The sequence below is a fragment of the Episyrphus balteatus genome, chromosome 3 (genome assembly GCF_945859705.1).
Source record: "Episyrphus balteatus chromosome 3, idEpiBalt1.1, whole genome shotgun sequence".
Taxonomy (NCBI): domain Eukaryota; kingdom Metazoa; phylum Arthropoda; class Insecta; order Diptera; family Syrphidae; genus Episyrphus; species Episyrphus balteatus.
Window position 1 is genome coordinate 64,223,455 of NC_079136.1, and position 13,569 is coordinate 64,237,023.

The 13,569-nt window shown below is 31.4% G+C and overlaps 1 protein-coding gene across 1 annotated transcript; it reads left to right on the plus strand.

Moving 5' to 3' along the window:
• The first annotated feature begins 4,869 nt into the window (after positions 1-4,869).
• LOC129913690 (uncharacterized) lies at positions 4,870-13,113 on the plus strand. The gene is made up of 2 exons (XM_055992491.1): positions 4,870-5,723; positions 12,210-13,113. Exons 1-2 carry the CDS (start codon positions 5,027-5,029, stop codon positions 12,959-12,961), a joined length of 1,449 nt encoding a protein of 482 aa, XP_055848466.1. The 5' UTR covers positions 4,870-5,026; the 3' UTR covers positions 12,962-13,113.
• Positions 13,114-13,569: the final 456 nt, after the last annotated feature.

A 13,569-nucleotide genomic window follows, 5' to 3' on the forward strand; every position in this document is an offset into this window, starting at 1 on the left:
CTCAAATAAAAATATGAAAAATTGTTTTATTTTAAAAAAGGTATGAATTCCTAAAAAATGGTTATGAACAGCTTCAGAAAAATCTGTATATTTCAATAAATTTTGAAGTTAACAATCATCTGAACTCACAAAATCCTCTTACTATGCTAGGTGGTCAGTAAAATAATGAAATGACGAAAGATTCATATTATAGATACAAATTTGGCATTTGCATTGAAACAATTAACTGAAATCAGAACGCTCACAAATAGTGAATTTTTTGGTTGTTTTTTTTTTTTTTTTGCGGAAGGACGCACAGAGTTATGGATGGAAAATAAATTATCTTTAACAATTGTATAGTAGGTGAAGAATCTTCAAGAACAATTTTGTGTACCTACTGGTTACCAATGCATAATTATCTATTAATCTACAGTTCAAATTTTGATGGAGCCTTGAGGTGAAATTGAAAATAATCCATTTAATGCTAAATTTCACATTTTTGATCTTTATGACTTTTGTTCCAAGAAAAAAAAAAAATTTCCGAAATTAAATTTTTATTAAAATGATGTGGAATTGAACAAACTATAAGTTATCATCGAAAGAAATCCCTATTTTTTTCAATTATTGAGTGCAAGTGTTTATTCAATTTCGATTAGGATGTGTTAGCATCTAGGTCACAGTTGTATTTCACATTATTTTCACGTTGTGCATGTACAGGTACACTGTGGTGTATACGTGTTTTTTTTTACCTGCGATACACGATTTATTTTTGGTAATTTATGTTTGTATTAGTGAAATTGCAATTTTTATACAAAATTATTTGGAAACAATATCGATAGTCGATACTTTTCATTTTACATTTCTAAAATTGTTTAGGAGACGCCAAAAACAACATTATTCTAGTAAGGAAATGTATGGGTTGCACAGTTTTATTTTCTCTCTAGTTTCATTTTCATACATGATAGAACAACCAAAATGGTACCAAAACGTGGCGCTTAACTCATAGTATGTATATTTACTTAAGGGGTTACGTATATCTAGTTGTAAGTGCGAAAAAACGTTCTTTTTTGTGGATTTTTTGTGAAGAGACATTTAATTATATAAACATAAAGAATACATGTAGGGGAAAGGTGCGGACAGTGAGACAGTGCAAACAGTGAGACAATCCATTTTTCTCTTTTCTGAAAATAAGCACAGTAACGCTAGTTTGGGTCAAAAAGTTTATTTCCCCGTCTGCGTCTTTTGATTTTGTCCCGACTTAATTAAAGCTGTCCATTTCCCTACACCGTAAAATATCACACAAAATCAGGTGAAAGTAGTTTTTAGAGTGTTATAAAAAGAGTGTATAACACACAAAAATCTGGTTAGTGGAGAGAACTTTTTTTACATATGTATTATATTTATATGTTCTTTCATAAAAAAATATCATGTAATTAGAATTCCTTCTCGTTTTTTATAATTTTATATTTTTCCGAAAAATGACAAAAAGTAAACAGTGAGACATTATGTAAAAGCAAACAGTGAGACATAAGATTTTTAAGAAGCAAACAGTGAGACATATAGTTTTTAAAAAAATTTATTATTTTAGAATGTTCAATATGATTTCGAAGTGTTTTTTCTTTCGCTTTTTTTTGGGCTTTTTTTTATTTTTATTTGAAAAAATGGGTTAAAGTAATATAAATTAATTATTTATATACTTGTCAATTACCTAATTATTTGACGTTTTCGTAAATTTTTTGTTTCACCTAAGAATGTCTCACTGATCGCACCCCTTGCAAACAGTGAGACGTTTTGACTTTTTCTACATTTAAGTCCAATGTGATGCTCTCATTCATTCTTTAACTACAAGTTTTTTTGCAACATTAAGATAAAATGTGTCTTAAACCAATTTAAAAAAAGGGTGTCTCACTGTCCGCACCTCTCCCCTACTGTACATATAGAAAATTTTATGTAGAAAAAGAATTCGCAGTGTATTTAAAAAAATATTATTGGGTTCCGTTATTTTTGTAGTAGATCTCCTAGACGACCTACAAAAAAAGGTGTCTGGCTGTGAGCAAGATATCTCTTAACCAAATCACCTAAAATTAAAAAGAAAAGAAAGATTAAGTTCCAGGACAGACGAATGCAGGTAATGAACGAAGGAATAGTCAAAATTTTGTTTTTTGACAAAATGGCGGCTTCCCAAAGAAAAAAATCGTATTTTTCACGAAAATTTACACTTTAAAGTGACTTGTAAAAAACCTTAAGAAAATTGTGTAAGAATTTCAAGCCGATCACTGCAGCCGTTTCGGAGAAATTTTGCTCACCGACTTTGAAAACACAGTTTCGAGAAAAAGGCGTTTAAAAATTTTGGGAACCATGTAAACTTACTTAAAATGTCTTCACAAATACGTATGCATTCTTATAGGCATGATCAATATTATCCTTTGGTGATTTCTTTAGTACATTGTAGCGCTTGAAAAACTATCGCTGTCACTTCTAAGTTCTAATATAATTATTTAATGCATCTAGTTAACTAATATACATACATAGTTACCATGAGCCTGTTATTATAACTGAGGCCCAAAGGCTAAACCCATACAAAGAAGTTTTTTCACGTATCGAGACCATGAAACAGATACAAGGGACCCAATTCCGCAAGAGTGAGTTTTTCTGTGCCTTGTTCACAAGGCAATTTTCACAAACTAACTTACTCTTGCGGAATTGTGCCCCAGGGGCCTTAAATGCTCTGAAATACTAAAATTTTATTTATAGGTGTACTTCCAATAAGTTGAATAAGGAAACACAGGTTAACAGACAAATTAAATAACATTACATAGTTACTTTAGTTTTAGAATTAATTTGTGTCCTTAAAACTAGACTCTTGACAATTTGACTTCCAAATTTATACACAATAGAGATATTCATGAAACGCTGTAAACTCTGTAAACCTGGTAAAATTGTAAATGTGTCAAAATTGTGTATGGGTTTGACAAGTGGTTTATCATATTTACCATTTTATCAGGTACAAGATCAAAGCAACATAAATAAACAAAAATTTATATGCAAGCACCAAGAAAAAGGAAAACGTAAACTTATATACCTACTTTGTCGAAATTCAATCCGCAGCTTGGTTTAGCTTCTATTCTTATCGCCAGCTGCGTGTTGTTTAACCGTTTGCATAATCGGCCACTAAACCATAGAAGAACAAAATAGACAAGGAATTAATTTAAAAAAAAGTATTGGACCCAAAACCACACCTTGTGGAACACCAAAGTCTATTATCATTCGTTCACTTTATGATGTCACTAAATTTAACTCTTTATTTTTTAGGTTTCAAATACGATCTGAACCAATCACATGTGAATTGATCATTAATTAGTTTTGGTTTCTGTATATAAGACAAGTAAACAAATGACAATAATATAATAGAACTATATTTTACCAAAAATCGATTTTTATTACAGGCATTATAACAAATCAAAGTTCAAAAACTAAAATTTCGATAAAGTTTTAGTACTTTTCTAATCAATACAATAGTATTTAGCCAATTAATATTATAAGAGTTGACAGCGCCGCTTTTGGAGACTTATTTGTATTTTGCTGGATTCTTTCAGAGTGAGTGTGTTTCTTTATTTTTTCCGAATATTCCAAAAGTGTGGAACACGCCTATTGGGCTTTTAAGCCAACGTCAGTGTCGAAGAAAAAAAAAAAAACAAAACAGAAAAAAAACTTTTGACATTTCAATTGTGAGGAAAACTGGCATATGTATTATGCATGTATTCGTTTGTTTTCCTCAGAATTGATTTGATTTGATGGGTTGGTTTTTTCTTGTACTTCTTTAATAAACAGTTATGATAGTAAGGAAAAAGACAAAGACAGATTGCTTAAAAGCCCAATCTCGTTTCTTTATTCCTCGGAATATTCCGGATAAACTTTTTTATTGTTTCTTTATCCATTCCGGAATATTTGGAATGCATTCTTTTTATTCCAAATCAGACTTGGAATTTATGGAATATTCTTTTACACATATACGCAGTTGTGTGTCAGTTTTTCAACATTTTTCTTGCACATAAATAAATAAAAATTGTGGAAAAGAATAATAATTTATTAATACAAAAGTTTTTATTCTAATTGTTTTTATTTCTCCATCTTATTAGAAAATAGAAATATAAGAAATAATGAAAGATAATTCTATGTGTGTGTTTTTTGTGTTTTGACTTAAAAATGTGGTTGAACAGCTGATTGACATTCTTTTTAAGCTATTTCTGTTTCTTGTCTCTCAAAGAACGTAATGGAGAAGATTTGAATGAAAGTGTCCAGTTCTCGCAATGTTATAGCCTGTTTTCACTAGATTCTAAAGAGAGATAATTTCGCAATCATATAGAAAAAAAATTTAATTTTTTGTAATTTGAACTTAGGCTGTGTCAAAACAGGCTATTAAATCAAGCAGGGAGCAGTTTTTCACACCATATAACATAACATTGTGTGATTTTAATAGATTTGCTGTATTATTTCTGTATGGTACTGTAACTTTTTTTAAAAAATATAATTTTTATTTTCCGCAGTTTAAATTTGAGCCCAAAAACGTACTTTATATTCGGGACATTCATTAAATGTCAACTGAGTTTTAACACTCGCAATAGATTCTTTGAATTTCTGATGTAGTAAACTGTTATATTCGAAAATGTATTTGTAATATGCCCACGAAATTGACATTATTTTTATAAAAAAAAAAAAAAATAATTATGAAGCTGAATCAATCCATTAAAATTTTCCTCACCAGATCTCTGAACTGTTTCACAAACAAAAAATAAATCTCTCCAATAACTCTCCAAAATCTGCGCATTTGCATTTATCTGTCATCCACTCCGAATCCATCAACAACAAACGTCAAAACTCCAACATACAAAACTGTCATCGCAAGAAAAAAAAAAACGAACGGCGTGAGTTGAAGGGAACGAACGTTTTGCTCTTTTTTCAAGTTAAAAAATAAAGACAAAAAAAAAAACATAAAATTCATAAAAATTTATCCAAAACAAAAGAAAATTTTTTAAAACCACAAAAAATGTTCACCTTATTCCTATCAATTTTATTTACCACTTGCATTCTTGCCGCACCAACTCCTCCCGAAGCATCATCATGGAGTAAATTAAAAGAAGACAAAACTCTGGAACGTTTTCAGAGCACCCTTCTCAATGAAACATTCTTGCCATTCTTAAACGAATGCTACACAATTCAAGTGGGCCAATCCAAACGCGAATCAAAAACACAAGAAAGTATTTGTTCACGTTATTTTGATGCAATTTTACAACTCAATAAAAGTGACTTTGTTGTCAATTTACCAAATGTAATTGCAATTCGTGATCAAGTCAATGCTTCAGGAGCATTTTGTGAACAAAAATACATCTTTCCATCAATTAAATATTATCCAAAAGCTCCACCAAGAGATTTTAATAATCCTGCTGTTTGTGGAGTTTCTTGTTTGGAAGATGATGCTGTTACTCCGAAAGCAATTTGTAAATTCCTGGCTTGGATGGGCGAGGAGATAATCAAACATTCGTCGGTTGGGAATGGTGGCAAACCTGTGGGAGTGCCATTAGTTCCAGTTGTTGGTGCTGCTTTAGCTCCAGCTGCAGCGCCAACAAAAGTTTCACAAATCCAAGTCGTTGAAGTTCAATCAACTCCGACTGTTGTTTTGGCAAATGAGAATGGAAAAACCCCGGAGGATGTTAAACCTGACGCAACCACAGCAGCTAAACCAAGTAAGTTGAATTTAAATGTAAACTTTTGTAAAGATCGTAAAAAAGTATGAATCAATTTCTTGAGAATCTTTAACTTGTTCTGAAGAATTAAGGTGGCAATTAGTTTGAATTGTGCAATGCAATTATCAGTCAAGGTTAACTACAGCAAAAGATATTTGATTCTATAGAATTTGCATAGGGCGGTTGATTAAGTTCTGAAAATATGTATTTTGTTTGGTTTTCTTAACAAAATTTAGGTTTTTCTTGAGGGCAAAAGCACTTTGGTGGCAAAAAAACACCTTTCTTCTTTGTTTGATTGATTGTTTTTAATTAATTATAAATTTTGTTTGATTATTATCTTGTAAGCATTTCAACATCTTTTTATCTCTTGGATGTATTTTTGTATTTGTGGGAATAAGTTGTTGAGTGGCAAATAAAATCGATGGTAGAAAAAAAAGAAAACCATTTGTTTGAGTCGATGCGATGTGTGTCAGGGTGCATTGTCATGGTGAAGAAATAATTTGTTTTTTTTTTTTTTTGTATGAGTTGACCGATGTCCTCTTGCAAAACAAATTTCATTCATTATAAGAAGTCTATAGCTTGGTTAAATGATATTTTTATTTTGTCAATAATGTTATTTTATAAATTACTAGCTGACCCGGCGGACTTTGTTACGCCTTTTCTGCTATGTAATTCTTTTCCAAGAAAAGAAAAAAATCATATTTTCAGGCTTAAAGGAAATGACAGAGCATCAGCTAATGTATTTAAAACATGAAGTTGTACGAATTTAGGCTATTCATTAAGTTGGAAAACTAACTTTTTTGAACCCCTTGAAAACAATATTGTAACGCATAAGACTATAAAATTGAAAAATCTGCAGTCAAATTCGAAAAAGGTGGAAGTTCTAAATTCGACTGTAGGTATTTTACGTTTTTGCACTTCGCAACTGCTCTTTTGATTTTGTGAAACAAATTGATTGATATAAGTGTTTAGAACTGTGGTTAAAAAAGTGAAAATGAATAGTGTTAGAGGAAACTTTTGTGTTAATTGTAGAATACGTATCCAAACAAATAGATTGCAAACTCTTAGAATTGAAATGCTTTTAAATCCGCTTCGATCAATTTTAGTTAATTGGATATCTCCCGAACAAGTAAGTCGTTACTTTTTCTTAACAAAAGTGAATATACTTTCCCTAAAATCATTGTACATACATATGTACATAATTAACTTACAATAAATGATAAATTAGAATGAAGATTTTCTATTAACAATAGCTGTTTTATTTATAATTTAGAATCTACTCATTTACTGTTTTTGAAGAAAAATAAAAACAATTGTATAACTCAGTGATTTTTTAAATTCTCTATTGTTAACGAATTGACGAAATGACTAACAAATGAGTACGAAAAAAGATCACGGGTTAAATGTTTTAGATATCCATAATCCTTAAATCCCTTCCTACTTTGAGAAATTAATCCTTCAAATAATGCAACAAAATGTATAAAACATCTCTTATTTTCTTAAGAAAACGTAATACTACGTTTCCACCTACCCTAAATTCGAGATTTAGCTAAGTAGATTTAGAATAAATCTCGAGATTTATTCTAAATCGCGGATTGAAAGTAGGTGGAAATCTTGGATTTAGGGTAGATGAACCCAAATCCGTGATTTAGCGAAGTAGATTTAGAATAAATCACGAGATTTATTCTAAATCTACTTAGCTAAATCTCGGATTTAGGCTAGGTGGAAACATAGTATAAGTGAAAAAAAGTTGATTTTCAAAAAGTAAATACCAAATGTTTAAAAATGCAATGTGAGGTAGAAAATAATTTTAAATATATTTAAAAGACAAACAAAATACCTTTCATTTGATACCAAAATCATTTCCCTACGAGTCTTGTACCACACGATATAAGCAATTTTGTCAAAAAATAAGTGTAATTCTTTTTCAGAGTAAGCCCAATTTCAAACTCAAATATCTCCTAAGCCCCACATACGAATTTGGAAATATTTTACCCACGTAATGTACTTACCCTCACCTTTCATTTGGTACCAATTTCGTTAATGAACACACTGGGCCCAAACTCCATAGAAAAATGTGCCATCTCCTTTCAATGGCCTCTAATAGCTTTGATCCATACAAATCCAAATGGATTAGACGGTTTAATACCAACTGAACCAAATTATGAAAACTACTTTGAACATAACCAGTCACAATTTGCATTTTTGTTTTCCTTAAAAAAAAAATGCGTTGAATTACACCAAAATATTTATAAAACTGTTTTTATTCAATTCACAATTCGCTTATCACATTTTTATTAAGTGAAAATTAATTTAATTTTTCCATCCCCCTTGCATCCATGTTGTTTAACACTTTATTCTGAGAAATGTACTCATGCCGTGCGGTTCAGAGCGCACGGCATATGTTTAACGAAAGCTACAGAAGCGCATATGCGCATTATGGCTATCCCATAAGAATTGTGTATATTCGACAACTCACTCATGCCATTTTGACATAAGCCCATGCGCGCATATACCTACAGCCATGGACAGAGAAATAGCACACTATTGAGAAAAATCAGGCGAATCGAATTTTAGATATTAGGAATGCTTTTTTTAATTTTTTTTTCTTTTGGTATATTGTCGAAATAAAGTGATGGAGACAAAAATATCTTAAAAGTACCGTTATTTTCTATATTTATTTGCACTAGCAATATAATGCTTTTCCTGTCTCTTTCGCTAGTGGACACAGAAATAGCACACATTTGTCTAACCGTTAAATTTTTATTCCGCGTTCAAAGGTTGTAAACGAAAATGCATTTATTTTATTGCTACTATTTAATTAACAAGTATTTTGAAAAAAAAATAGGCAGAAAAAATCATTAAACTACGAAAAAATGCAGAATTACTTTCGATCTTCATAGTCAAGGGAAAAATCCTTCTCAATTAGCTTAAACTCTAAATTTTTCGAATAAATGATGGATAAAGCCATTTATTTAGAAAGAGCAAATAGAAATTTAAACTCTGAAATTAAATTGAAATTAAACATCTGAATAAAAACATGCAGTTTTGAATGAGAGTCTTTTTAGTGATGAAATAAAGGTTAACCGCATTGGAACCGAAAACAAAAAATTTGTCCATCGCCCCAAATGTTAAAAGGACAAGCCAAAGTATTATCTCAAGTCAATGAAACTAGGAGAATAGGATTTGATGGTCTGGGGCGCATTTTCCTGGCATGGTAAGGACCCACCTAACGGATGGCAGAATTGAAAAATTCTTTTGTCTTAATATTATATTAGAATGCCAAAGAACCATATTTCTCGCCAGTTAATTAGATATTCATACATGACAATGACCCAATTGAGAAATTCTTTTGTCTTAATATTATATTAGAATGCCAAAGAACCATATTTCTTGCCAGTTAATTAGATATTCATACATGACAATGACCCAAACATGCATCAAAAATAGTACAAGATAGGTTTTCGGACGGAAAAATCGATGTTTGCACCTAGACATCTCAAATTCACGATCTTAACCCCATAGAAAATTTATAAATTAATGTTAAGGTTAAGATTGGGGAAGCAAAATTCGAAAATTCAAACGATCTTTGGGCCATAATCAAGGAAACGTGGTTCCGTACTCCACAAAGTGGATACCAGACGTTAGTTGAAAGTTAACCAAAGAGGTATCAAGGAAATTTGAAAAACCGTGGTCTACTTACAAGTTACTAACTTAGTAGTATTGAATTTATTGGAAATTGTAAAAATTTTTGCTTAGAAATAATTATTTTTATGATTTTCGGAATGTGTGCTATTTCCTTGTCCACAAGAAAAAAGGGTATTCTCTACAAATCATATTTTTTTTAAATTGAATTGAAATGAAATAATTTATAATTATTAATTTTATGAATCCCCATAAGCTAATGCATGCCCTGATATAAAAATTTTTTTCCATAGCTGTATATATAGTTGGGCCTTTAGAATCAATTGAATTGTTGAATTTGATGGATCCGAAGTTCCTTTTTTATTTAGCTTTCGGTTATACAGTGGTATTTGTAGGGAGTGAAAATACCCTATTTGCTTGCTCATAAATCATGTATTGCTATTAAGTTTTTGTTTTTTTTTTTCTTACAATGTAAATAATAATTCTACTTAAAAAAAAAAAAAACAGTTAGAAAAAAATTATCGCCATGCTATCAATTTCATAAAAAATTGTGTCACAATATTTGCACTTAGAACTAGTGGATTTATTTATAGTTATTTACCCTACTTTTATATAAAATCTATAAAAATACAAACTCCTACCTGGGGTTTTTTTTACATTCAATTAATTCTATATTTATTCTTACGTTGATATTGTAAACATACAATCAGTCAATAAATTAAGGCAAAAGTTAATTCATCACATTCACCTGTAATCAATATGATAACGAAATAATGTATTTGAACTTCAATTTCCGGTTTTGTCTTTATCTAAGGTTAAATTATACTTGTTTTGTTTTGCTTTGTTTTTGTAATATACAATTAACGAGAATTATAGTACCAAGATATTTCAATTTGTTTGTTTTATTTAAATGGACTGTTACTGAGATATTTGATGAAATTTTGTGCATATTTGGTTTAAAATGTTGGATAATGTTGGCTTTAGACTTCCGCACAATTGCTAAAAGGACGATTTTAAAGAGGTTGGAAGATAGCCTTGTCGTTAACCTTTCTCAACATCAAAGGCTTCGGCGTTGCAGTGTCCGTCTTTTACCGAGCAGTGAGAATTGTCCATAGTCATTAGTGTGGTCCACGTTATAGGGCAAACAAATAAATTATTATACCCCACATCTATTATTTTGTTCAACACATTTAAACTAAATGGGAATAGGGCGCTCATCGGCTTTGAAATACCAAATTTTGTTAGACTATTTTTCTGATGATATCGTAATAGGACTTGCCTTGAACTTGGAATTCATCTTAAATATGATCAGCACACAAGCTCCCAAGTAAACAAATTTCATTATCGTCGAGTAACTCATTTTTTACTAATCATTTTTTTTTTTTTTTTTTTTTTGCTCAAAAAATAAAAAAATTATAGACGAAACAAAATCCAGCTGATCAGAAATAACTCTAAATACATAACGGGTTTTTATGAAAGAATAAGGCATATCATAAACAAGTTTTACTAAATCCCAACTACCTTTTACCAGGTAAATGAAAAAAAGTCAATTAATTGGTATGAGCGCCAAACTATAACACCATCAAAAATACAACTTTGAGCTTGCCCAGTTCCACTTCAACTAAAAACCTGAAATTTCACGTGATTAATACAAAATACATATGTAATAAGATTTTAAGATTTTAACATCGAAAATGTAAAATCCAAAAAAAAAAATGGACCACCCTAATAATCATCCTTCACTAGCGAAAGAGTTTGACAGTGATGGCGAGACGCGACACCGCTCTCTATAGCTCGCCTCTATTAACGCTATCATAGGCGACTTTAAAATGGATATATCTCTGTGGATGTCTCCCTTCTTGTAGGTGATGCATAAGATACCAAGTTTTCTTATATACATACTTTCTTCCGACCATATAATTACAGATGAGATCATTTTCAGCCATCCGCACTTGCAACCGTATGCGATTAAGTCTGGAGATCGCTGTTTTCAAATCATGTAGGTTGGGTGGAGGGATATTTTGGCCGTCATCGTCCGGAATTGTGGTATCTTCTTGTGGACAAGTTACAATGCGGTGCCATGGATATCCGTATCAGAGTCAATATTGGCTCATGTAAACGTTCGAATATTGGAGTAATGAGCACAGATCAGCTTAATGTTTTAAATTTTGATGGGATGCGGATTACGACAACGCGCTTTCCTTAGTAAAGTAAACAAAGTTATAGTTTTTTTATCTTGCGTATGCCTTCTCCATCCTACCGTATTTACTGGATGGCTGTAATGTCTGCCTTATACATATCCAGGGTATCCAGAAATCCGAAATTCACTCAGTGTTGCAGGCGATAATTTCACATTGTATTTGTTTTTTCCCTCAAGAGCTCTTGAAAATGTTTTTGGTGTTATCTTTCTGCTCGGTCCGGGAACATGAATGCACATTAAGGTATATTGGCAACATTTTGTACAAGTCTGTTTCCAATAATGAGTTCTCATCCGAATAAGTCCTGTCGAAGATAGCAGTAGCCGTACCGTAGTAAATGTCAGAATTTTTCCATGGAACGTCTAATTTTATTTTTGTATGCTGATAATATTTGCATTATATCAGTCCAGGGCCTCTTCTATCTGCTCATCCTCACGAGAAAGGAATCTTGTATTCCACGTGCAGAACTAATTTTGTTGTCTTTGTCTTTAGCTGCGTAGGGTTCGCCATTATAAATTCCATCCGTCTCTAAGGTTAGTCGTAATTTTACTAGGAATTTAACATCAAATCTATTCAATTTTTAATCTTAACTTTATCTTACCCTTTTTTAATATTATTAATTAAAAACGTATTCTTCTTCCAGCACTGAATTCATCAAACACCCATTCGTTACCTGCTGCTCAATCAATTGCCCAAGCTGAAACTCCAATTAAAATCGATAACAAAGACAAGAATTCTCCCATCGATATACCAGAACCAACACAAAGCGCTGTAGTTGCACCAGTTGTTCCAGTAATACCCAAGGAAGAGAAAAACAAAGAAACTCAACAGCAACAACAACCTTTAGAAGAAGGTAAAGAAGAAATTGCACCAGCACCATTAAACTCTAGTGCCCAAGATGCAATTCAACAAATTCAACCAGCTAAAACAAAACAAGACTCGATGGAAAATCAAGATTCTGATGAAGAATTAAATTCCATTGGAGATGATACTGGCGTTGAACCCGACGATTACAAGGATTCCCTAACTAATGTAGGCAAGTCAAATGTTGGCATTGCAAATCCCGATGATAACGAACACAACCAAAGTAGCAGTCCAGAAATTATCGTTGGCAATGATATTGTCAATAATAAACCAATGGTCGATCCATTCCTCGAAGAATCTGGATCGAATTTCTTTACATATTTCCTTGTCGGAATGTTTCTTTGCATTGCCATGTATGTCCTCTATCACAATAAATCAAAAGTTCTTGCTCTCCTTTTGGAAGGCAGACGTGGCGATAAAGGTCGAAGTGGTCGCCGAAAGCATACAGCTGCCTACCGAAAGCTTGATTCAAATTTGGAAGAAGCGATCACGTCATCAGCTAGTGGACGAACAACACAAATTATTTACTAAATCCTACATCTTTCCTTTGAGTTTGGCTTACTGCCAACATGTATGTCCTCTCTTTGTGTTGATGATTTATTATTAGTTTATGTTGACTTTCTTTTTTGTTTTATTTTTAAATGAAATAAATTTTTGAAAGCAATATTAGGGTTTAAAATGAATAGAGATAACTTTTGTGATTTTACGTGACTGTCCTGGGGCATAGTCATTCTCTCCTCATCATCATCATTATTGTCATAGGAGAGGGAGGTTTTTTCGTGCTAGAGTGAAAGATGATACATTGACGAAGTGCACTCTTTCCTCAACTCTGGCCATTTAACCGGCATATAGCACAGATAATAATAGAGCTACATATTTTTTTTTTTTTGTTGCTGTGTTGATTTCCTAAGTTTTTTTTTTTTTGTTTTTCTTGCTTATTAATTTTTACTTTTTAAAACATAAAAAAATAAATAAATGTACTATATGTGAAGTTACCGCCATGATGATTATTTATTATTTATTTTCTAATCGATTTGCGCCACAAAAATTAATTAAAAAAAAAAAATTAAATTGAAACTAAACATATGTGTAATAATTATAAAAACCTATATCTTTTGTACATGTTATAAGGATTTCAT

What these genes read in the sequence shown, in the direction of transcription:
- LOC129913690 (XM_055992491.1), top strand. Translation starts at nt 5,027, where the DNA reads ATGTTCACCTTATTCCTATCAATTTTATTTACCACTTGCATTCTTGCC. An exon ending in AACCACAGCAGCTAAACCAA is followed by an intron (nt 5,724 to 12,209) that starts GTAAGTTGAATT and finishes TTCTTCTTCCAG; the next exon opens with CACTGAATTCATCAAACACC.